This window comes from Macaca fascicularis, chromosome 8 (genome assembly GCF_037993035.2).
Source record: "Macaca fascicularis isolate 582-1 chromosome 8, T2T-MFA8v1.1".
NCBI lineage: Eukaryota > Metazoa > Chordata > Mammalia > Primates > Cercopithecidae > Macaca > Macaca fascicularis.
Genome location: NC_088382.1, coordinates 71,469,757 through 71,496,101, shown reverse-complemented (window position 1 = coordinate 71,496,101; position 26,345 = coordinate 71,469,757). Strand labels below are relative to the sequence as shown.

The window sequence follows — 26,345 nt, the reverse complement described above, 5'->3', positions numbered from 1 at the left end:
CCTGTAACTGCATAAACCCACTGCGTGTCAGTGTTTTAGGCCCTGGGAATGTCTATTTTGTATTCTTTTATGAGATGATTAGTCAGGTGCAGCTACAAGAGGTCTCCTAGGACAGGATTAGGGAAAAGCAAAGTTTATTATGCTCACAAGTCCTAGAGACAGGAGGCCCAGCATGCCACATAGGGCTACATGGGAAAGACTCAAGGTGATCAGGGGATGGTAGGCAAGAGACAGGGGAAGGTTTGACCACAGCCTTTATTGAGGTTTCCATGGAAAAGGCAAGGTAGGGCAGGGAGTTTAGTACTGGCTGGTTTGAATAATTTCAGCTGTCTTTTTGCCTACAGGGGTGGTACCTGGCCCTGACATGATTAAAATAGAGGAGGTGTGGCTCTGGATTGGTTAGTTTGCATATCAAAACCTTGCTTCTGGCTGAGCACTGGCCATCTCAGAATTGTCTAGCTCAGAACAGTCTCTCCCTAGCCAGAGAGGTTTTTTAAGATGTCAAAACATCATAATATATAGAAAATTTAAAAATAATTACAATACAATACAATGAACATTCTTGTGGATTCCAGTGGAAGATTTTTTTTAATTACTTAAAGAATATTTGGTGAAAGCCCACTATGTGCCAGGCCCTGTTGTAAGCATTAGAGATACAGCCATCACTAGAACATATTTTAAAAGCCCCAGCACTTACAGAATTTCCATTGTAAAGGGGAAGACAATGCATAAGACAAGTAAGTCCAATGTATATGCTTACTAGGGCTGAGTGCTAAGCAGAGGATAAAGAAAACAAGGAACAGCTAGTAGACATGTGAGGGGGTTGGTGTGGTATGAAAGGTGGCAGAGAAAGGTCTCATCAAGGAGGTGACATTTGAGCAAAGCCCTGAAAGTCTTTATAAATAAATATATACTTAAAGAATGTTATAAAGTATTAAAAATAAATATGTTAGATCATCTTACCTAATAAGAAATGCTGTAAAGAAAAGAAGAAAAGGTAATGGAATAAAGGGCATACCTATTAAGATTTTTTTGGCTGCAGGTAATGTGATTGAAAGTAACGGGGCAGACAGCGCTTTGGACAAGTTGGGCAGGAAAGGTCTCTCTAGGGAGGCAACATGTGGCTGAGTTGTGAGGAGTTTATATTACTAGAAGGAGATATCCAGGCAAGAGAAAGCAGCAAGTCAAAGGCTTTGAGGCAGGAAAACAATCTTGGAATAAGCCTGAGGAGAGAAAGAAGGTCATGCTGGGGGCACAGAAAGGAGGATCAAGGAGGCTGCAGCCTTGCAGATTTTATTCTACATGTGCTGGGAAGCCATGGGAGGGTTTATTTGGGTTTTTTTTGGGGGGGGGGGTTTGTTTGTTTGTTTGTTTTTATACTTTAAGTTCTGGGATACATGTGCAGAACATGCAGGTTTCTTACATAGGTATATACATGTCATGGTGGTTTGCTGCACCCATCAACCCATCATCTACATTAGGTATTTCTCCTAATGCTATCCCTCCCCTAGCCCCCACCCCTGACAGGCCCCAGTGTGTGATGTTGCCCTCCCTGTGTCCATGTGATCTCATTGTTCAACTCCCGCTTACGAGTGAGAACATGTGGTGTTTGGTTTTCTGTTCCTGTGTTAGTTTGCTGAGAATTATGGTTTCCAGCTTAATCCACATCTCTGCAAAGGACATGAACTCATCCTTTTTTGTGGCTGCATAGCATTCCATGGTGTATATGTGCCACATTTTCTTTATCCATTCTATCATTGACAGGCATTTGGGTTGGTTCCAAGTCTTTGCTATTGTGAATAGTGCTGCAGTAAACATATGTGTGTGTGTGTCTTTATAGTAGAATTATTTATAATCCCTTGGGTATATACCCAGTAATGGGATTGCTGGATCAAATGGTATTTCTGGTTCTATATTCTATATTTCTGGTTCTATATTTCTGGTTCTTATTCTTCACTGTCTTCCACAATGATTGAACTAATTTACACTCCCACCAACAGTGTAAAAGCATTCCTATTTTTCCACATCCTCTCTATAATCTGTTGTTTCCTGACTTTTTAATGATCACCATTCTAACTGGCATGAGATGGTATCTCATTTTGGTTTTGATTTGCATTTCTCTAATGACTAGTAATGATGAGCTTTATTTTATATGTTTGTTGGCTACATAAATGTCTTCTTTTGAGAAGTGTCTGTTCGTATCCTTCACCCACTTTTTGATGGGGTTGTTTGTTTTTTTCTTGTAAATTTGTTTATGTTCATTGTAGATTCTGGATATTAGCCCTTTGTCAGACAGGTAGATTGCAAAAATTTTCTCCCATTCTGCAGGTTGCCTGTTCACTTTGATGATAGTTTCCTTCGCTGTGCAAAAGCTCTTTAGTTTAATTTGATCCTATTTGTCAGTTTTCTCTTTTGTTGCCATTGCTTTTGGTGTTTTAGTCATGAAGTCTTTGCCCATGCCTATGTCCTGAATGGTATTGCCTAAGTTTTCTTCTAGAGTGTTTATGGTTTTGGGTCTTACATTTAAGTCTTTAAATCGTCTTGAGTTGATTTTCGTATAAGGTATAAGGAAAGAGTCTGGTTTCAGTTTTCTGCATATGACTTGCCAGTTTCCCCAACACTATTTATTAAATAGGGAATCCTTTCCCCATTGCTTGTTTTTGTCAGGTTTGTTAAAGATCAGATGGTTATAGATGTGTGGTGTTATTTCTGTGGTCTCTGTTCTGTTCCATTAGTTTATGCAACTGTTTTGGTACCAGTACCATGCTGTTTTGGTTACTATAGCCTTGTAGTATAGTTTGAAGTCAGGTAGCCTGATACCACCAAGCTTTGTTTCCTTTTGCTTAGGATTGTCTTGGCTATATGGGCTCTTTTTCAGTTCCACATGAAATTTAAAGTAGTTTTTTCTAATGCTGTGAAGAAAGTCAATTGTACCTTGATGGGGATAGCACTGAATCTATAAATTACTTTGGGCAGTATGGCCATTTTCACCATATTTATTCTTCCTATCCATGAGCATGGAATGTTTTTCCATTTGTTTGTGTCCTTCTTATTTCGTTGAGCAGTGGTTTGTAGTTCTCCTTGAAGAGGTCCTTCACATCCCTTGTAAGTTGTATTCCTAGGTGTTTAATTCTCTTTGTAACAAATGTGAATGGGATTGCACTGATGATTTGACTCTGTCTATTATTGGTGTATGGGAATGCTTGTGATTTTTGCACATTGATTTTGTATCCTGAGACTTTGCTGAAGTTGCTTATCAGCTTAAGGAGTTTTGGGGGTGAGACGATGGGGTTTTCTAAATATACAATCATGTCATCTGCAAACAGAGACAATTTGACTTCCTCTCTTTCTATTTGAATATGCTTTATTTCTTTCTCTTGCCTGATTGCCCTGGCCAGAACTTCCAATACTATGTCGAGTAGGAGTGGTGAGAGAGCATCCTTGTCTTGTGACAACAGACTGGTTGTTTTTTGTAAAGTTTGCTTTGGTTACTGAGTGGAAAATGGATTATGGAGGCAAAAGTAGATGCAAAAAGAATAGAAGGCTATTGCAAGTACACACAAGAGATGCTGGTGGCTCGGACTGTGGTCATGGCCATGGAGATGAGGGAAGTAGGCAGGTGGTGGAGCTGAAAGGTCTTGAGGATGGAATAGATGTAAAAGTGTCAGAAGCAGAGGACTGAAGCCTGATCCCTGAGTTTTTGGTTCAGCCAGCTCAGTAGAAAATAATGCCAGTTACTGACTAGGAAGAACAAGTCTGGAGTGATGCAGAAGTCAAGAGTTCAAGAGTTTGCTATTGGTCTTATTAAGTGTGTGATGCCTATCAGACATTCAGGTGAACATGTTAAGTAGACCATTGGATTCACAGAGCCTGAACTTGGAGGAGAAGCCAGGGCAGGATATCAAAATGTGCCAGGAAGTAAAGCTCCAACAGCCCTGCCTAGAGGTCAAGATTGTCAACTGTGCTGGGAAACGGTAGATTCAGAGTGCAGAAATATTCCAGACAAAGGAGATGCTGACAGCACCCCTCTGGAGAAGGTCCATGCAAGCATTTGTGCAGGACACACACAGGAACTAACTCAGCTGTAGATAAAACAAGTGAAGTTTGTTCTGAACTGAAAGTAGTGACCACTTTATCTAGATGCTCAATATCTTCTTATATCTCCATTAAAAATTAATATAATTTTTATTAATTTGATTTTAATTAAATTTGTGAAAAATTGATTCAAATAAGTTCCTGTTGTCCATGGTACAAACCAACTTTAGCACACAGCAACGGTATGATTTTTATAAATTAATTTGCTCAGTAATTCTCTAAAATTGCTAAATCATATTTCCTTTTAAGTAAGAGAGAGTGTGTTTGTTACCAAAAGATCATGCCTATTCAAATAAGTAGTGGTTTTTGTCACTAGTATTAAGTCATTTCATTAAGAGAAGCATATTAACTAGAGAGAGAAATGGTTTATGAAAATGCTATTTTAATTATGGCAAAAATGTTTTATACTTTAGAAATTTTCCTTATATGTAATATTAATTGTGAGTACCAGAGTCTAAGTAAATGAAGTGCTCTTGAAACATTGTGATTGTTATATTTACAGTCAGCCCTCCAAATCCTCATGTTCCATATCCATGAATTCAACCAACCACAGATTGAAAATATTCAGAAAAAAAAAAATAACAATGCAACAATTAAAATAATACAAATAAAAATGATGCAGTATAACAACTATTTACATAGAAGTTACATTGCATTGGGTATAATAAGTAATCTGATGATTATTTAAATTATACAGGAGGATATGCATAGGCAATATGCAAATACTATACCATTTTATATCAGCAACCTGAGCATCTGCAGACAGTGTTATTGCAGTGCATCTGTGGTGGTGGTGGTCTTGGAACTAATCTCCAGTATATAACTAAGGATAACTGTATATCCTTATTTCACAGTAGAAATTTGAGATTTCGGCTTTAAACAATATCTTTTATCTCTAAACTATTATGCTTCAATGTGTTCTTGCTATTAATACTAATGTGGCATACAGCAAAATTTAGGCATGGTAAGTTAAATTTTAATAGAGTAATTTAAAGGAAACTTCAAATTCATAGTAGTTTTAAAAATAAAAATTCAACAGAAGATGGCTTTTATAGGAAGAAATTACGACTTTTTCATTCTTTGTTAGCAGATTAAACAATTACTTTAGAATATTCCAACAAATTTTTAAAATTTAGCAACATTAAGTCATATATAAACTATAGTATCTATCATTTATAAAGTAGCACTGATAATGTCCTTTTCTTCATATCACCAAAAATCAATTTTGATCAAGTTCCCTGAACATTGAACACAAAATATTAAAATATTAACTCAGTTCACTTTATTATCTTTCAGAAACCATTAACGCCTTTGAGGTAGAAAATGGCACATCTCATAGGCAGATTGGTGGGGTGAATTAAGTTAGAGTCAACAAAAGGCTTTGCGATGTTAACATCTTGTAACAAATATTCAGTTTCAGTTCAGCTTGTTTTATCTACAGATGCTAAACTGATAAAAATCAATCTGTAGACTTTTCAGTGCAAGTGCCTATCAGTTTTATTCAAGAGATTATAAAGAATTATGTGCCATTTTAGTAGTGATATCTTTCCAATTCTGCAAGTTGTAAATATTAATACTTCATTAAAACAAAGGGCCCTGGGGCACCAGAGAGGGAACATGGCATACAGATTATACTCTCTCTCTCACTTTTCAGATTGAGTTTAAAGGTATTTATTCCAATCTCAATAAAGAAGGATTGTCTTAGTAGGCATTTGTCCGCCCACTGATGCTACAGAGACCTCCAGTTCCAGGATCTTTTTGGGCACTTTGTAGGTTCAAAATGAAGAGGGTGAACCACAGGTGGTTTATAATTTACAATGGTTTTTCTTAACAATTTTTCAACTTTATAATGGTGTGAAAGTGATACACATTCGGTAGAAACTGTACTTCAGTATAGTATCCAATAAATTACAAGAGCTATTCAATGTTTTATTGTAAAATAGGCTTTGTGCTAGGTAATTTTGCACAAATGTAAGCTGATTAAGTTTTCTGAGCACATTTAATGTAGACTCTGCTAAGCTATGATGTTCAGTAGGTTACGTGTATTAAATACATTTTTGACTTACAATGTTTTCAACTTACGATGAGGTGTAACCCAATTGAAAGTCAATGAACATCTGTAGATGGTTTTGAAAGGACTCTCAGGTCTAGAACTCTGTATTTCTGCAAAGTTATCTATCAGTATTCATATTTTGGGGAGTTAACTCACTATAACAAAACTCACAAGGAGCTGATACCTATACAGAAGAGCCAGTATAGGAATATGTGCTACAAGGCCATGCCAGCATCATGATCAGTGTGGGTCATTGACACTGGACTTTCCCTCCTGGTAGGTAAGTCTATTCCGGAGACCATTTACAGACTTCCAAAGATAGTGAATGGTCTGGAGCATATCTCCATTTATCAAGGGTGAATTGCCTTTTCTAATCTACAGATTTTTATCCTACCAAGTTTTCTTTCTCATAAATCTGTCCACTTCTGTCACTACTGCTTTAATTCTAGCTCTCGTCATCTTGGGTAACTATCCTAATCAGTTCATATCATCAAGTTATTTCACTGATGTGTTATTTTGTGAAAAAAAAATCCCATAGTTGTCTTATTTTGTCAATTTATGCTGATTCTTAGTTTTTTTGTTTGTTGGTTGGTTTTTTACTTTGGGATATGGGAGGGATAGGTCATTTTCTTACCATGCCCTCAAATTGTGGGGCGATACTTTATTTTGGTTCTGCATATATTTATATATTAACTACAACACACATTTTAACAACATAAACATGTTTAAATATTCTGAGAAAAAAAAAAACATGTATGCTACTTTTAGCATCTAGCCAGAATCATTTTTCCTCAAATGATAGTCTTCAGATTGTAGCCTCCTAAATCTGATGAGATATTGATGGTATTTTACACATTCTCCTCTCTCTTCCTGCCTCCAGTATTTTAGTCCTCATTCTCAGTTTCCAGCTAAGAATGTTGATTCTTATTTCATTAAGAAAATAGAAATATCCAGACAATTTCCACATGCTGCTGCTACTGTGCTAACAGCCATTCTCTACCTGTGCCCATATGCTCTGCCTTCCCTCCTGTTAGCACAGATTGACTATTCTGGTCCCTGTTCCTCTCTCACCTGCTGAAGGACATCCCTCTAATTTTTGTGTCTCCTTCTGCATCATCAGATTTTCCCTCTCTACTGAGACTCTTGCATCTCCTTGGAAGCCTGCTGTACTATTTCCCATCCTTAAAGAACTCCCCTTGTCTGCACATTACCCTCTGCCAGCTGGCTCAGTTTTCTGCTCCCCTTTACAGTGAAACTCTTCGAAAGAGTTATCTCCACCTCCTTCCATCATCTCATGTTCACTTGAATCTGCTGTACTCTGGGTTTCCCTCCTTTTTGCTGGTCCTCCCTTGTTATCCTGATCTCTAATGACCCTTAAACACTGGAATTCTTTAGGATTCAGTTCTTGGACTGCTTGTTTTCTCTGTTTACACTCTCGACTGCTGCTAGCTTCCTAGCTTTACATACTGTCTTCATCCTTGATAATTCCCACACTTAACGTCTCTTACTCTGACCTCCCTCCTGAACTGCAGACTCATATATGCCCCTTCCTGGTCAATAATTCCATTTGGATATCTTATAGGCATTTTAGTTTAATATGTCCAAAACAAATCTCCTGATTCCATACTACCCCCAAACCTGCTCCTGCCCTGTGTTCCCATTCTCAGGGAATGACAATTCATCCAGTAATCACTGAAGCCCAAACCTTGTTCATTCTTGGTTTTTCTCTCTCCCCTTCTCTCACACCCTACATTTAGACTATGAGCAAATCTGTTGGCTCTGACCTTCAAAATGTATCTATAATCTGACCACTTGTTACCACTTCCGTTACTGCTATCTTAGTCCAAGCCATAACCATCCAACACCTGGATTCCTGCTGGAGTATTCTACCTCTCCCATCTTCTCAGTCTGTTCTCCATACTGCTGCCACCATGATTCCTTCAACACATGCATCAGATTGTTTCAAAAGTCCCCATTGTCTTCCCATCTCACTTTGTGTACTAGAATTGTCAATAACTTGCCAGGCCCTACTTTACCTGATGGCCTCCATTGGTCTTCCCTTTCCTCCGCTCCACTGCACTGTCCTTTCCTCGATTCCTCACTCCTACCTCCAAGCCTTTGCTCTTGCTCTTTTCCCTGCCTAGAATGCTACTCCCCAAGTTATCTTTATAATGTGCTCCCTCTCTTCTTTCAGGCCCTCCCTGAGCATCCTGATTAAATTAGCAATGTCTTACCATCCCACCTAGCACTCCTAAGCCTGCTTTGTTTTTATCCACAGCACTTATGGCTGTTAGAACATGGTACCTTTATTTGTTTATTATATTTGCCACCTTTCCAAAATGGATGCAAAGTAGAAAGCAAAAAGGGCTTTGTCTGTTTTGTTCAATATGCCTGCGACATTTGTAGAAGAGTGCCTCTTTCCCAGAAAACAGTTGTTAAATGAACGAATGCACACACAAATAAATTAATGAAAGAATGGGAACTTGGACTGGAGACTTGCCTATATAATGTTAGTGTGTAACAGGATGTACATCTCCATCAGCCCCAGCATGTATTAGTCCTGCCTTTATGACATTCTTTCTTGTCTTTAGTAACAAACTTTTCTTTGTATTATTAAAATAGTGTGTTGATTTTCTATATTTTGTTAGTTTTTTTTATCTCTTGATAAGGAGAAAAGGCTAATGTGTCTTACATTTCTTTTAAGTCATATCCAAAAGTTAATTTTTTATGACTATTTTGGGTAATTACAAACACAGCTAGTCATGGGACATTTATCCAGTCTGGGGACTTCTTCTAGTGTGAGGACGATTTGGCTGAGAAGAGGAGAAGCAATGAGGTACTACGTGGAGCCATCGAGACCTACCAAGAGGTGGCCAGCCTACCTGATGTCCCTGCGGACCTGCTGAAGCTGAGTTTGAAGCGTCGCTCAGACAGGCAACAATTTCTAGGTAAGATGCAGTCAAAGGTAGTTCAGTAGGAAATGGCATACTTTTTAATCTTGAAGAAGCTGAAGAGTGTATTCTTCTCTTAGAATGATTACATGGGAGGAAACCTGAGTTTTACAACTGATTTCAAGTAATGTATCTGTGTCCTAAGCTCACCATCTCTAAAACTGAAATTGCAATCCTGACCTTAATAGAGACATATCTCAAAGATACTGTGGGTTTGGTTCCAGACCATCAGAATAAAGAGAGTTATACAAATTTTTTGATTTCCCAGGGTATCTAAAAGTTGTTTATACTATGTCATAGTGTCTTAAGTGTGCAATAACATTATGGCTTAGAAAACGATGTCCAAACCCTAATTTAAAAATATGTTATTGCTCAAAATGTTAATGATAATCTGAGCCTTCAGTGAGTTGTAATCTTTTTGTGGATGGAGGGTCTTGCCTCAATATTAATAGCCGGTGACTGACCAGGGTGGTGGTTGCTGAAGGTTGGGGTGACTGAGGCAGTTTCTTAAAATAAGACAACAATGAAGTTTGCTGCATTGATTGACTCTTCCTTTCAGGAAAGATGTATCTGTAGTTTGCAATGGTGTTTGACAGTATTTTGCCCACAGAACTTTTTTTAAAATTGGAGTCGATCCTCTCAAACCCTGTCACTGCCTTGCCAACAAAGTTTATGGAATATTCTAAATCCTTTGTTGCCATTTCAACAACATTTGCTGCATCTTCACCATAAGTAGATTCCACCTCAAGAAACCACTTTCTTTGCTCATCTGTAAGAAGCAACTACTCATCTATTAAAGTTTGATCATGAGATTGCAGCAAATCAATCACATCTTCGGGATCCACTTCTAATTCTACTTATCTTGCTATTTCCACATCTGTAGTTCCTTCCTCCGCTGAAGTCTTGAACCCCTCAAAGTCATTAATGAGGGTTGGAATCAACTTCCTCCCCAAACTCCTGTTAGTTTTTATATTTTGACATTTAAATAAAATTTATTTATTAAATAATAGAACTTAAAAGTCTAAATTACTCTGTGATCCATAAACTGTAGAATGGATGTTGTGTTAGCAGGCATGAGAACAACATTCACCTCCTTAGACATCTCCATCAGAGTTCTTGGTGACTAGGTGCTTATCAATGAGCAGTAATATTTTGAAAGGACCTTTTTGTTTTTAAGGACTCAACAGTAGGCTTAAAATAGTCAAAAAACCATGCTAGATGTCCTATCATTCAGATTTTGTTTTCCCATTTATAGAGCACAAGCAGAGTAGATTTAGCATAATTTTAAAGGCCCCAGGTTTTTCAAAATGGTAAGTGAGCACTGGCTTCAACTTAAAGTCTCCAGCTACATTAGCTCCTAACAAGACAGTAGGTGTATCCTCAAAACTTTGAAAGCAGTCATTGACTTCTCCTCTCTCACTATGAAAGTTCTAGATGGCATCTTCTACCAATAGACAGTGATTTTTGTCTACATAGAAAATCTGCTGTTTAGTGTAGCCACCTTCATCGATGATCTTAGCTAGATCTTCCGGAAACTTGCTGCAGCTTCTACATTAGCACTTGCTACTTCGTCTTACACTTTTATCTTATGTAGATGGTTTCTTCCCTTAAATTTCATTAACAAGTCTCTGCTAGCTCTCTTCTCCCCGTTTCCTCCCATTTTATGATAGCCTGTATAATTTGCCTAAGGAATCATAGCTAATAGATATCTGGAGTAAAAAACTGTTCCTGTGATACCAAATTCTTTTCTCCCTTAACTATGGCAAAATGATTCATGGAGGTTGAAATTATCTGTGCAAATTTTTTTATAAATGAATAATAGCTGTTTCTGGTACTCTAAAAAAAATTTACTTGTAAGATTTGACCCTATATCAAGGAAAATGCTAGAAAAAAAATTAATCATGAAGCAAATTTGCAAATACTTTGAAAAGAACATCATATCATATCTCATCAGATTTAGGAGGCTATAATCTAAAGATTATCATTTGAGGAAAAATGATACCAGCTAGATGCTAAAAGTAGCACACATAATATAGAACATCATACACCATCCTCTGGACTGACCCACGTTCCCAGTACTGAAGGCAAATAAGACTAGCTGTCAGCTGACTTCACAATCACCAGGCTTACAATTCTCTCCCCATAACACATCATCACTGAACGTGGAGGGAAGGAGCTCGAGTCACTGCCAAGGCAGGTGCTCAGCTGGCCAGACAGTTACACGGGCAGATTATTAATGTCACTTAGGGGAGGCTCCTATAGTTTAGAGTCAAGGCCCAGTGGACCCTCCTATCAGTTTTCTGAGGATTAGAATGAAGAGGAGTTGTATCACTTTTGTAGATGAACAACACAGGACTAGAGCCCACGTGATGATTAAAAATGATAAGAAATGGTCAGTTACACTAATATTCATAGGGACCAGTGCAGCAGAAGTAAAACATGCAGCACAAATTCAGCACAGAAAAGGCAGGGCCAGGACTCCAGAGAGACAATGCAGGCACTCACCATGGACACAGAATCAGCATTACTGGCCGGGTGTGGTGGCTCATGCCTGTAATACCAACACTTTGGGAGGCCAAGGTGGGAAGATCACCTAAGTTCAGGAGTTTGAGACCAGCCTGGCCAACATGGTGAAACCCCGTCTCTACTAAAACTGCAAAATTTAGCTGGGCATGGTGGCAGGCACCTGTAATCCCAACTACTCAGGAGGCTGAGGCAGAAAAATCATTTGAACCCGGAAGTCAGAGATTGCAGTGAACCGAGATCATGCCACTGCACTCCAGCCTGGGCGACAGAATGAGACTGCATCTCAAAGAAAAAAAAAAAGAATCAGCATTACTGAGTTTTCTTCTTGCCTCAGTCTCCACTATGACTCTGCTTAGCACTGTTTAGTGATTCTGTCACTAAAGTGTTAACATTTTCTTCATCATGAATGTTTTACATTAATATTAATTTTTTAAAAGGATGCATTAAACTAGCCTTCACATCAAAATTACTAACTTTTTTGGCGTCCTCTGAAATCTCACTCTGAGTGCCTCTCTGGCCTCACCCTGTCCTCGGCCCTGGGAAGGTGACTGTCTCTTCCACAGCAATCCATCAGCATTTGAAAGGAGTCCTCTCAGAATGTCCTTGAGAATGAGGCAAGTTCACTTAAGGAGGCTCTGAGGCAACTGGAGACAGAAGAGTTTAGTGAAAATGACAAGGTGGTGAAGTTGGTCACAACACAACAGGGTTCCTGGCTGCAGAGTGGAACGGACAGGGAGCAGATGGCTGCAAGAGGGGTTTGTGTCCGTGCTTTTGTTGTGGATAATAGGAGAATTCTAGAAGAAAGTGTGAGCCTAGGTGGGCAGGTAGTGGGAAGGAAAGGTATAGAAAAGGAAGCCCAGATTTGTTAGTGAGGAAATGACTAGGGTTCTGATAGGAATACGATTGACTGGTAATGGGGCATAGGCCATGGGATGAGTCAGTGATGCTTTATGGCAGATGGTTTGGCAGTGTAATATACAGCTGCTTTAGCTTACTGACACTCCTGTCACTCTCCTAGATTGTGGGAAATGAAGCCTTTTAGATAATTCATGACTTTTTTCATTTATGCTAGTCCTCTTTTTGCACGTGTTCTTTTATATAGATCAATTGAAGCTGGGTTTTTTCATGATTCATGAGTGCAAAGTATGCCTTTGTCCACGAGAGGGCGCCCTAATACTGGATGATGTATCGTTTGTTCCATGACTAGGTCATTACCTAGAGATGAGTACACTTGTCATTGATTGGAGATGTGTCAGCAGTTAGGTACTGTCCCATGTACTTTGGTGCCTTTTCAAATTTCCTACAGGTGCTAGACCCTGAAGTTAGAAAAGACTTTTTATTGCTTACCCTCTATTCATAAAGTTAATAAACCTAAAAGATTTCAGCAGAACTTTTTTTTTAACGAGGAATTGGTGACTAAGTTTTTCTTGAGAAGGAATTTAACATAAAATGGTAAACATTGCTGAATTTTTAAAATGAGAATGTCTTTAGAATGTTTATAATCAATGCCATATTCAGTATCTACTTATGGCAGTTATTAATACCACTGCAACTACATTACGAAATCCTACTAGGTACTTAGTAAACCACTAATAAAGCCAGATTTGAGCTAGTTTTCAGGCCCTGGTGAATAGTCTCTCATGACCTACCTTCTCAATACAAAACTGTACATAATCTGTTTTTATTTCTTTTTTTTTTTTTAATTCTCACCAACTCAGGTCATATGAGAGGTTCCCTGCTTACCCTACAGAGATTAGTTCAACTATTTCCCAATGATACTTCCTTAAAAAACGACCTTGGCGTGGGATACCTCTTGATAGGAGATAATGACAATGCAAAGAAAGTTTACGAAGAGGTAAGCATCAATCTTGTATTAACTACATCAAATTAAGTTCTAAGGCTATTTGCAAATTGCATTTATTATCTTTATTTTAAATTAAGTTAAAAAGCATGTAAGTATTATTATAGTTAACATATTCTAAACTATGTTTTAACATTGCTTTTTTTTCCTAGATCAGAAGATTTTTAAATCTTAGTTAACACGTAGTAGATTAAAGCCTTCAAATTGTAATTGTGATGCTTTTAAAACTTCATATTTATCTTTCCATACATAGTCTTTTTAAAATTGTTCTTTATGACAGGAAGAATTTAAGTTCCTGTGAATGTTACACACACACACACACACACACACACACACACTCTCTCTCTCTCTCTCTTTCCTTTTTTTTTTTTTTTTTTTTTTGGCAGAAGTATGGTCTAGAGAGAGGCTATGGAACAGGGGCCTTTCAAGAATGTGACATAAATTACTCACTTTTCAGCAGGGCATTGACTCTTCAAATCCTCTGGCAAAGATGCCTTTCAAAGGATTTCTACTTTGTAACAGATGTTGATAGATAACCTCTAAGTCACAAGTAACTAAAAATCTAGAGAAATGTGACTCCTTTAGGCAGTGGAGGAATTCCTTTGGTACATAATGAACAGGATACCCAATGAAATTTGAAGATGGAGAAAGTTAATGCCTCTGTAAAAGAAAGAGGAACATGTTTACTTGTTATTCTTTAATTCAGGCCCTTTGATCAATGGTTTTCAAGCTGGTGAAGTCTACATCAAGATGCTACCACTCAGTGATAGTCAATATGATTTCTGCTACAGTTATGTTTTGTTTTTGTTTTTGACATGCGGTCTCACTCTGGTTGCCCAGCCTGGAGTGTAATGACATGATCATAGCTCACCAAGCATCCACATCCTGGACTCAAGCAATCCTCCTGCTTCAGCCTCTTAAGTAGCTGGGACTACAGGCACATGCCACCATGCCCACCTAAATTTTAAAAAATTCTTTAGTGATGGTGAGGTCTCCCTATGTTACCCAGGCTGGACTCAAATTCCTGGCCACAAGTGATCCTCCTGCTTCAGGCCTTCCAAATAGCTGGGATTACAGGCACAAGTCATCTCACCCTACTCCTTTTATGATATTTTTTAAATGCCATCAAGAATAGCAATTTCATACTCTGGCAGGGACTGGGTCTATTCTCAAAGTGGTACTTTCCTCTGTGTATTGCTATTATTGTGTAATGAAAATCATTGAATTTTGGAGCAATTATCTTTTTACCTTTCTCATAATTTTTATATTTTCTGAGAGAGCAGAAATAAGACCTTTGCTTTTTGTAACATCACTAATAGCTACACAGGGTGGATTGAACCTTTAATGTTGACAATGTGTGCCATTTACTAAAGACCTATTCCAGGTCATACATTAATTCCATGTGGAACATTGTATTTGTTAATGGCCAACACTTAACACTCAATGCCCTGTCTTACAGAGTATGGTTAAGAGAAGCATCATATACCTCAGTGAATCAGGACCTGTGAATGTAAGAGTTGTGAAGCTATAACAAACACATCCATTATTTTGTCACTGTCAGAGGCAACAAAAATGAAACTGGTAGAATTCCTTCCTTCCTTCCTTCCTTCCTTCCTTCCTTCCTTCCTTCCTTCCTTCCTTCCTACCTTCCTCTCTCCCTCCCTCCCTCCCTCTCTTCTTTCTTTCCTTCCTTCTTTCCTTCCTTCTTCCCTTCCTCCCTTCCTCCTCACTCCCTTCCTTCCTTGTAGAATTCTTCCCTATTTTCTTTCTTCTGTTCCTCTACCCCTCCTTCTCTCACTTCCTACTTTCCTGCATTCCTTTCTCCCTCTTTCTTTCCATCTAAAAAACATTCTCAAGTGTTGACTGGGTGCAAGCACGTTTGAGGTTAGGGCAGGATCTGACAGCATGCTAGTTTCTCTAACACACTGTGGATTTGTCCTTCCTCACCTTTTTAAAACCTTCCTTCAGGATATTCATCCCTTTACCTGATGCTAAATCTCAGATATGTGAAACATTTTACTTCATCCCGAAAAATAAAATTTACCTGCTGTTGTTTATATGTTTTATATCATAATCTCATCTGAATATGCATAATAGGAGGCAGAAAGTCTAAAATATAAACATATTATACAAATGGGTGAGTTTTTTTTTAAAGCATTAATAGACTGAAAATATGTGTGGGGGTTTCCTTTTTCCGGTCCTGTCACTTTGAAGTTAATAAGCTATATCTAATGGAGTCTCTTTCATTAGCCAAGGTTTTTCTTGATATGTTTATGTTAAAGATCATTTTTAGAAAATAGACATTTTAATTTTACATTTTTCTTCATGTTAATTTTTATTTTTGAGTATGTTCATATTTTTATTTTTCCAGTTTTTTGCTGTTTTTAGTTCAACAAAGAAACTGGCTTTAAAATGGTGTGATATCCTTCGTTCCAGTCTGTAGCTTTTTGCGGCCCCTCCTGAGATTCTCTTGCAAGTTGGCAACATTAGCAGCTGCCCAGGCACTACAGTGGGGAGCTTCATGCCACTCCTGACTCAGCCGCCACTGCTCACTTATACCCATTCACTCAGTCAACACACATCTATTAAAACCCATACACACTAGCTAGAGAAACAGTAGTTCGTGAAACACATGCAGAATGTGCCCTCATGAAGTTTATAATCTGGTACCAAATCACGAATTTCTGTTCATTTTAACTTCTGTTTAACTTTCAAATCCCTTCCCTTTGTAACTGAAGCACCCGTCATCTCTCGCCTGAGCAGGGGCAGGTTTATCCTGTCCGGGTTTCCTCTCCCCCGACCTTCACTAACACTAGAACACCACACTGATCATCTCCCAGGGCTTTAAATCTTCTGTGGTTCTCATTTCCTGCAGCAGTGGGCTTCAAACATGCTTGATGGTGGCCCTTCCAGACAAAAATGTTGAAGCAAATGCCTGAGATATGTTTATGTACTTGTATGTTATGTGTATATGTATGTACCCACATAATATTATGTGTATATATATATGCATGAATATATATGTGCATTACAAAAGGTACACACCCTAAAACAATTTTTAAGATGATGTCAAATATAAAATTCTATTTAACTGCCAGAAAATCTTTTAACTCTTGCTGAAAAATTAATATTTATTATTTTATGATTATATAACTTTTTAAAATTCCAGGTATGTATCATGCAAAAAGTTTGTCCTGGGGATAGAAATGTCAGCTATGTGAGGTTGTGGTTGTCTTTGTCTGTGTTTATGAATGGATGTGTGTGTTTTATAGAGAGAGAGAGAGAGAGAGAGACAATACGTCTAATATTACAGTTGGCCCTTAAACAACACAGGGGTTAGGGATGCTAACCTCCTGGGCAGTTGAAAATCCATGTGTACATCTTGACTCCCCAAAAACTTAACTACTAATAGTCTCCTGTTGACCAGAAGCCACACAGGTACCATAAACAGTTGATTAATGCATATTTTGTATATGTACTATATGTTATATTCTTATAATGAAGTAAGCTAGAGAAAAGAACACGTTATTTTAAAAAGCAAAAGGAAAGTAAAAGAATATAATTGGATTATTTGTAACACAAAGGAGAAATGTCAGAGGGGCTGGATACCCCATCTTCCATGATGTAATTAGTATGCATGGCATGCCTGTATCAAAATATCTCGGGTACCCCATAAATACATACACCTACTATGTGCCTACAAAAATTAAAAACTTTAAAAAAGAAACTTTAAAAACCATAAGGAAGAGAAAATATATTTGCTATTCATTAAGAGGAAGTGGATGATTAAAGTTTGCATCCTCACTGTTTTCACGTTAACTAGGCCAAGGAAGAGGAGGAGGATGCGGGGGAGTTGGTCTTGTCTCGGGGCAGCAGAGGCAGAAGATAATCCATGCAGTTCAAACCCATATTGTTCAAAGGGCAACTGTAGCCTCAGTCTGGGTTTTTTAGAAATCTCATAAAACCACTTGTCAATTTCTGAGGGCTTGTTGATTACTAGATAATACAACCTGCACGACCATTACACATCTGTGTGTAAACTGCAGTGAGCATGGTACCTAAGCACAAAGAAGCAAGCAGGGAGGGCAGCGCTGGCAGCTGCCCTGGGGCCTGAGCCCCACCCTTGCCTCCTGACAGTGTTTGTACTGAATGGGACACATGGTTGTCCACCGTGCAGATCACAGGAGAGCCACAGAGCTTGTTTCACCCTATTTGAGAGACAGATACAAGTAGAAGTGTATGTAACTTTTTTCTACTCCCCAGGACATTGCCTTGCACATGATACTAAACAGGACCCTTTCTGATTTAATTTGACTTCTGCCTTTTCTCCAATCTCTTCTCCTATCACCTTTTGTTCATAATTTAACAATATTCTCTTTTGCTCTTCCTGGCCCATTATCCCTTTCTACTCACTTTCTGCTATATCTTGAATACCTTCTCCTCCACCATCCCTCACTTCCTGTTCCTGGTGAACTCCTATTTATCCTTAAATACTTTTCAGACCTTGGCCCCAGCCACACTCACCCTAGAGTGAGCCAGGTGCCCCTCTTGTATAACCCCTGCATGCTTTGTGCCTATCTATAGCTACACTTAACATCTTGCATTGTCTACTTCTAAATCTGTCTCCCTCACTTGAGTGACAGCCCCCTGAGAAAAGAAAGTATATCTCATTTATCTTTCTATGCCCAGGGCCTGGAAGAGTTCTGTGTGTTCTAAGATGTCTAGTAAATCAATAAATTTATTAATTACTTGAGATAATGGCTGTGTGCCTGCAGTAGGCAGAAATGTCATCTGTGTAGCTGTAATAATTATAATAATCCCTCCATGGTTATGCTGGTAGAATCATCATCTGTGTCAATTTAGTTCAATTCCAGAGGTATTTATTGAGCTCCTGATCAATGTCTAGCTTGGGGACAGTGCTGTGGAAGCTGCAAAGAAGCAGGGTCTGGGCTTTCGGAGGTCTAATTAGGGAGGAAAGCCCAGCACGTACTCATCTGAGCATTTAGTACGGGTTTCTCGAGCACCTGAATGCTACGCTACGCATAGCAGGCAGTGGGGATGAGCAATGAGCAAAACAGACAAAATCCCTGTAGAGCTTGCATCTTAGCGGGAGAAATAAAAATATACTAGGTCAGATGGTGGTAAGTGCTATGAAGAAAAGTGAGTCAAGGTAAAGAAGTTGGAGAGTGACTAGGGATGGAGGGGGTTCTGTTTTAGTAATGAGGGTGATGGTCGGGGTAGGCTTCACTGAGGTAAGGGAGCTTACTATGGGGATGTCTGGCAGAAGAACCTGAGCCAGAGGGATACTGTGAATGCAAAGTCCCCGAGGCAGGGATGTCTTTGACTTGCTCTGGAGCAGCAAGAAGTCCAACATGCCTCAGAGGCTTGCCTGGGAGGGGCAGGGACAGGTGAGGAGACCAGAGCAATGGAGAGGCCCAGCCAAGGGAGGCTTTGGGGTGGTTCCAGGAACTCAATCTTGCACTCAGTCTGAATGTAATGCAGCAGAGGAGGGTTGAGATCTGACCTAGGATTTAGCAAGCGGCGGCAGGGCCAGGGGTGCAGAGGATCTGCAGTGAGGAGGCTCCTGTAAGAAGATATAGAGAGATGATGAGACACCTCTCTTGGGTCAGCGTAGCAGCGGTGAAGGAAGTGACACATGGTATGTTTCTGAATATATTTTGAAGGTAGTGTTGACCAGATTTGCTGATTGATCAGGTGCAGGACCAGATGCAAGCTGAAAATGCTACAGCATCTGCAGTGTGTGCTGTGTGGGCCCCCCGAGGGCCTGGTGTCTCCTGTGTGCACACTTGTTCCTTCTGTGTAACCCCATTGTAGCCCTACTGTGGCTGTGACTTCCCTTTTTCTACTCGGGCTCAAGGATGGTGAGAAGAGATGGGAGATGCATCTTTCCCTACCTGCACCAGCTCGAACCTTTTCCATCCTTCTCTTTTGTTCCATAAATTAGTTTGTCTAAGTAGCTTCACAAGTTGAATGTTGTTCTGGTCTCTCACTATTAATATTTAATTTAGAGGTGCTTTGCCTAATTTATCTTTAAATCATAATGAATGCATATAATAATAAACAATGATGTGATTAATATGAAATATTTACCTGGGTTTTATCACAGAATATTGGATTTGCTCACCACTTTATCTTCAGAGCTTAAAAAGGTCTGGGCACTCAAGAAGTTTTCTGTTGAATGAATGGATTGTGATGTATTACAAATGCAAATCTAAATTTTCTCTTAATTAAGGCAATGTATAAAGCTTGTATATGAAGTGATGTCTAATAACCATTCAGAATTGTCTTCAAGTATAGCAAATTTAAAGCTATTTTCCCTTGATCACTAAAAAATACTGAACTCATATCAATTGAGAGATATTTTGCTGATTTGCATTGTTAAAGTGATGCTTTAACAGTTATTGCCTTTTCATTCATTTCTTGATTCTTGAAGAACCATTGTGTAAATGTGAAAAGCATATTGAGTTGAGGGGAAAAGGAGCCATTTAAGCTTAATGATATTGCCATGAGACAAAGTACTATGGTGTTTTCAGCTGTAACATCGTAATCCAATCCAAGTACAACAAAGCTAGTTAAAAACTGGTTTTGACAGTCATTTGTAGAATTTTTTAAGCGATCACCTATGTTTTCTTTGAGTTATGTTCTGTGTTTTCTTTGAGTTTAGGTGCTGAGTGTGACACCTAATGATGGCTTTGCTAAAGTCCATTATGGCTTCATCCTGAAGGCACAGAACAAGATTGCTGAGAGCATCCCATATTTAAAGGTAATGTTCACTGCTTCCCCTCTCCTTTCAACTTTCGAGTCCTTAAAGTTATTGAAACACACGTGCTTGTTCCTCATGAATTGATTGCATGCACTGCTGAGTATTTTCATCCTCAGGATGTCCACCCTCAGACCACGACATTCATAGGCAGTGTGGGCCTCCACTGTAATCAACAGTGTCGGATGTCAGAATACCAACCACGTGAGCAGAGACGATTTGGAAAACATTTTATTTAAACATGTATAAAACTGAAGTTGTTATTAGTTTTTAAATAAATGGCAAAGGAGGACAAAATTGGTGATGCTTTCGATATTTTTAAATACAGACAATGGGCTGGGTGCGGTGACTCATGCCTGTAATCCCAGCACTTTGGGTAGCCAAGGTGGGTGAGTCACCTGAGGTCAGGAGTTCGAGACCAGCCTTGCCAACATGGTGAATCCCTGTCTCTACTGAAAATACAAAAATGAGCCTGGTGTGGTGGTGTGCACCTGTAATCCCAGCTACTTGAGTGGCTGAGGCATGAGAATCACTTGAACCCAGGAGACAGAGGCTGCATTCCATCCTGGGCAACAAAGTGAAACTGTGTCTCAAAAAGAAAAGAAAAAAAAAAAAATATATATATATATATATACAGACAATGCATTATATGTTCCTTTTATAAGTTATATATTTACTGTACTCAGAATAGTACTCTTAGCTACCCACACAAAACGAGGTAACAAATACTGGCTGAAAATGTCATTGCTCAAAATATTCAAATTAAAATATGCTTTTTTTTCTCATATCTAATTAAATCCTCATCAATTCAGCAGAATCACAGGTGGTCTATCCCAGGGCTGCCCAAAATTTTCTGCTGTGGGCCAGTTGCAGTGGCTCCCACCTGTAAACCCAACATTTTTGGAGGCCAAGGTGGGAGAATCACTTGAGGACAAGAGTTTAAGACCAGCCTAGGCAACATAGTGAGATTCCATCTCTACAGAAAATTCTAAAAATTAGCTGGATGTGGTGGCACATGCCTGTGGTTCCAGATACTCAGGCCCAGGAGGTCGAGGCTGCGTTGAGCTGTGAATGTGTTACAGTCTTCCAGCATGGGTGACAGAGTGAGACCCTGTCTCTAAAAGGAAAAAAATTTTCTACTGTGATGGAAATGTTTTTTATCTGTGTTCTCCAGTATGATGGCCACTGGCCACGTGTGGCCATCAAGCACCTGAACTGTGGCCACTGGGATTGAGGAAGTAAATTTTTCATTTTCTTTTATTTTAGCAGTAATGTGTGGCTAGCAGCTACCATATTGGACATAACCGATTAGATAGATGTAGGCTTTTTTTTAAGTAGCGATATATTCCTTTTATGATCTCTTTCTTTCACATGACTTAAATCAGAGATCCCAAATAGTAACCCACTGATTGCAAATAGCTTGCATGTTTTATTTGGCTGGCATAGTTCTATTAAAAACCATTTTAATTGCTTGCCTTATTTGAGAATCTGAGCATGTTTATATAATTATGCAGACTTCTAGTTTCTCTTGAAACGTCATATCTGGCCCACTTCCCTGCACACAGACAAGCAGTGTTCCCCCCTTGGGAAGGGGCTGTCCCTGGACCCCTGTCAGCATTTCACATTTCCTGCCAGGGCCCTGTGGGCATGTGGGTTTCTGTGATTTAAAGTGTCTCGTTACATTTCCTTTGACATAGGATGGCTTACTGCTACTCTGCCTGCTTCAGAGATGGGGAAAGCAAGAGCTGGGCTGGTCAGTTATCAAGCAAGGACACTTGAGTGTTGGTCAATTAGAAGCCCTTGCTGTAGCTCCCTTCCTGTCCTGAGTGATGCTTTTCCCATTCTGTCATGCAGCTTGCTCATTTCCAACATTATGTAAATGCAATTTCTTCCTAGTGAAAGATAATAAGCTTCTTGCGAAGAGGACTCAAGGATGCAGATTTTTATAAAGAAGTCCTTGACATTTAGATATTCTTAACTTTTGTCCTGCTTTTCTAAACTCATTCTATTGCTTTAATATCTTTTCTCTTTGTAGGGAGGGGAATGGAGTTCATCAATCTCAATTTCAGTCCTTGTGTGAGAAATCAGAGAATTAGATAAATGTTTTAGAATAGGGATTTGTTTAATAAAAAACTACTTTTTTAAAGATTCAAATTGGCTTTAGTTCTCCACACGTATGTTTATTGCAGCACTATTCACAATAGCAAAGACTTGGAATCAACCCAAATGTCCATCAGTGACAGATTGGATTAAGAAAATGTGGCACATATACACCATGGAATACTATGCAGCCATCAAAAAGGATGAGTTTGTGTCCTTTGTAGGGACATGGATGCAGCTGGAAACCATCATTCTTAGCAAACTATCACAAGAACAGAAAACCAAACACCGCATGTTCTCACTCATAGGTGGGAACTGAACAATGAGATCACTTGGACTCAGGAAGGGGAACATCACACACTGGGGCCTATCATGGGGAGGGGGGAGGGGGGAGGGGGGAGGGATTGCATTGGGAGTTATACCTGATGTAAATGACGAGTTGATGGGTGCAGCACACCAACATGGCACAAGTATACATATGTAACAAACCTGCACGTTATGCACATGTACCCTACAACTTAAAGTATAATAATAATAAATAAATTTAAAAAAAAAAAGGTAAGGACACATTTGTTTTAAATGGAAATAAATAATACTTGGAGTTGGACTGCCATCACTTCAAACATGAGCAGTTAAACATTTTGGTTTAGGAATAAAATGCCTCTAGATGACATATGGTCAGATTTGGAGAGCAAAATAAATGTAAGAGCTATCCAGCCAGAGAAATTCTTTGAAATACTGAAACATGATTGCTCCCACACAGAAGGTACACAAAGTATCATACTAATTTTGTGGGCCATTCCTCTGTGAATTAATGATGAATGCATTGTTAAATGTAGCTTTATGAGGCATTGAAAATGTTGACCAGTAACCTCATTCCCAAATTTTAATACAGAGATGTATTTTTCTGGTTTTTAGATTTTCTTATGATGTGCCATAAGAAAAGCTACGTAAATCAATTAATGGAATCTGGTATTTAATTATTTTACCCATGCTAACACTGTTCTTTCTACAGGAAGGAATAGAATCCGGAGATCCTGGCACTGATGATGGGAGATTTTATTTCCATCTGGGGGATGCCATGCAGAGGGTTGGGAACAAAGAGGTAATGGGTGTGTGAGTTTCTGATTCTCTCTAACAGAGGATGGAGTTGGGAGAATAGTTATTTCTAGGAAAAGTTAGAATTCAAAAAATATTTTGAGTGTGAACTTTTGAAAGCAGTGATGTAAACTATTTAGTTACTTAAACTGTCTTTGGAACAACCCAACAACTCCAGCTTAACCCTTTAAAGAATTTTTAGGATTTGGCTTTTATAGTTTCTTTCAAGAAATCAGCTGAGTAATCACAAAAGCAATCTCTAAGTTGGTACATGTCTGTGTATGTTTTTGTCTGCATGTATCTGTGTGTGTGTGTCTGTGTGTGTACAGAGAGAGAGAAATTGCCTTGGAAAAGTATTTTTTAAATTTTGAAATGAAGAGATGTCACTGAAATAATTTAAATTTTTAGAAATATTTTAACAGTTTGCCTAGATTCATTTTCATTTTATTTTGGAATTTTTAAAATAAGTTCTTTTTAGAATGAGGTCTTTATCAGCTGATTCCTAAGCACACAGATCCTAATGGTTAGTTGTGTAACTTATCCTCTGAAATATTTAATACCAAGTATAAGACGAACATTGTGGTGATAGTAATGATAGGGATTGACACAAAAACTGTAGTAGCTAAACAAGTTCCATGTGTTCTTTGTAATGGTTCTCTTTTTCTGTGTACAGTGTCTACCTCTATAAACATAACATTGTCTCATTAATCATGATGTCATGCACTGTAAATTTCAAAACTCTGTCACAGTCTACCATGATTTACGATTTATGCAGCCCTACTGGATAGCAAAGCCCTCCTTTCCTGTCTTGCTCCATTGCAGGAGTGAGAGCTGGGCTCTCCTTAGAGTCAGTGGATAAAAGGGTAAAGTGAGACACTGAATCTTTGTAACCATTGCATTCCATGTATGTAATAAAGTGACATCTAAGGATAATACAGCTTCAGGTTTCTAAAATTAATAAGAACATGGAATCATCTGGGGAACTGAGGGTTCAGAGAAGTGAAGGGGTTTGTGATAAGCTAATTGTCTGCTAGGAACATGAACCAATTTGGGGGTACTAGAAGTTCAGACAATTGACACTTTTTAATTTATACATTTCTATTTATCTGTACCTTTCCCCCTCTAACCTACCAGTCAACTGAAATAGAATGAGATATTAGAATTAAAGAGAAAGAAGGGAGAAGAAATTGCTGATTAGTAATCATTTTTGCATCCCATTTTTCTTTTAAACGTAATGGCTCAGAACTCCTTTGAATGAGAGGGACGAGAAAGATTTTGCTACAATATCTAACACTGGATAAATGTTCATGTCTGACTACTGTAAATGTAATTGTCACTAATTAATTTATCTTTGAACATTTCAGAGTCCAGGGCAAAGACAGATAAAAGAAGCCTATGATTTATCTCACATCTTAGATGAAAACAGCCCTTACTTCAAGGGCAAAGAGTTCACTACTACACACTTGTTAAGGGCTTGGGATTTGAACATATGGGACTATTCTACCAGCTTAATTATCATGAATATGCAAAGAACAGCACAGTTCTTGAACTTAAAAAGTTCAGAAGGATTTGTTCTTACAGGAGAACAGAAACAAACCTGTAGAAACTCCATGTTAGTATATTCCCAATATTAGGTGTTGAGTCTGGCTTGGCTGTCATGCTCTGAGTTTGCATATCAAGAAGTAAACACCTTTCACTTTTTATGTCTAGAGCACTGCTCCAACTCTGAAAGAGGATGGATCCGCAAAAAGCAAAGCCACAGCCTCTGTGCTGCAGAGACTGACCAGAAAATGGGTTTTGAGGAAAATGTTTCTAACTGGTCCATTTAGTATGGTCAGGAAGAGGGGGGACAAACCATGAGAGTCTTGCAGCAATTCAGATAGCAGTTCTCGGTATTCCCATAACTTCCAAATCCACATTCTAGCTAGATTTAGTCTCTTTCTCCAAGTCCCCATTCTCACGTCTACTGCCTGCTCAGTGTCCCACATGATGGCACACAGACAACTTACTTGTCTTTCTCTAAATCGTTTTTTCCTCCTAGGTTCCTTCTTTCATTCAGTGATATTCCCATCTTCCCAGGATCAAGATTTGAGTGAGCTTGAGCTCCTCCCTCTCCTCCTCACTCCAGTCTAGTCAGGGCCAGCTGTGGAGATCCGGCTTTCTCACGTTTTTGGCATCCCCCTCACCCTCCCTCTTGCTCAGTCAGTGCCAACTCCAGTCTTTGTCACCTGCCTCCTCAGTGATAGCTATAAGAACCTGGATGTTGTTTCTTGCTTTGGTCTCAGTTTCTTTCAAGCCACCTTAAGCTCGGAAAGCCTGCTATGCAAAGTAACATAAAGTTCTGTGTGCACGGGATGGCATTTACAATCCTTAGGCAAGTTGCAGCCAGCTCTTCTCACCGAAAGTGTGTCTGTTAGGCCCCATTGAACAGGGGGCTCCAGGCAGAACATACCCCGGCTGAGAACACTTAAGACAGCCCATTCCACAGATGTGGCCTGGGCTTTTCTGGGTTCCAGTCATCTGACATACTTTCTCTGTCTCTCTCTGTCTCTCGTGTGTGTGTGTGTGTGTGTGTGTGTGTGCGCGCATGCACACATGTGCATAAAAACCATACATAGCAATGATTGGAAGAAAGTAGAGACAACATTGATGTAAAACACATTTAACTTCTTAAATGTGACGCAGGGGCTCTTACTGACCCTGTGTCCCAGGGCCTCCCACTGTCTATTTTAATATTCCTAATTACATATGTAAAATTGCTGATTAGACAGGAAATAGTAGAGAAATTTTCAAAGGATTCTAACTCGATCTTTGATTTTATCACAGTTTTTATTGTAAAGTGGTTTAGATGTTTTTTTCAAAAGCAATCTAGCTGAATTC

At 38.9% G+C, this 26,345-nt stretch overlaps 1 protein-coding gene across 30 annotated transcripts in view; it reads left to right on the top strand.

Moving 5' to 3' along the window:
• The window catches only part of ASPH (aspartate beta-hydroxylase), a 220,607-nt gene that overhangs the window by 145,394 nt on the left and 48,868 nt on the right, over nt 1-26,345 (top strand). For all 30 annotated transcript variants that reach the window (XM_065519270.1, XM_005563404.4, XM_073998846.1 and 27 more), the window contains 4 exons: nt 8,946-9,096; nt 13,344-13,480; nt 20,172-20,270; nt 23,383-23,472. In XM_065519270.1, coding sequence (XP_065375342.1) covers nt 8,946-9,096; nt 13,344-13,480; nt 20,172-20,270; nt 23,383-23,472 — 477 coding nt within the window. The remainder of the gene's footprint in view (nt 1-8,945; nt 9,097-13,343; nt 13,481-20,171; nt 20,271-23,382; nt 23,473-26,345) is intronic.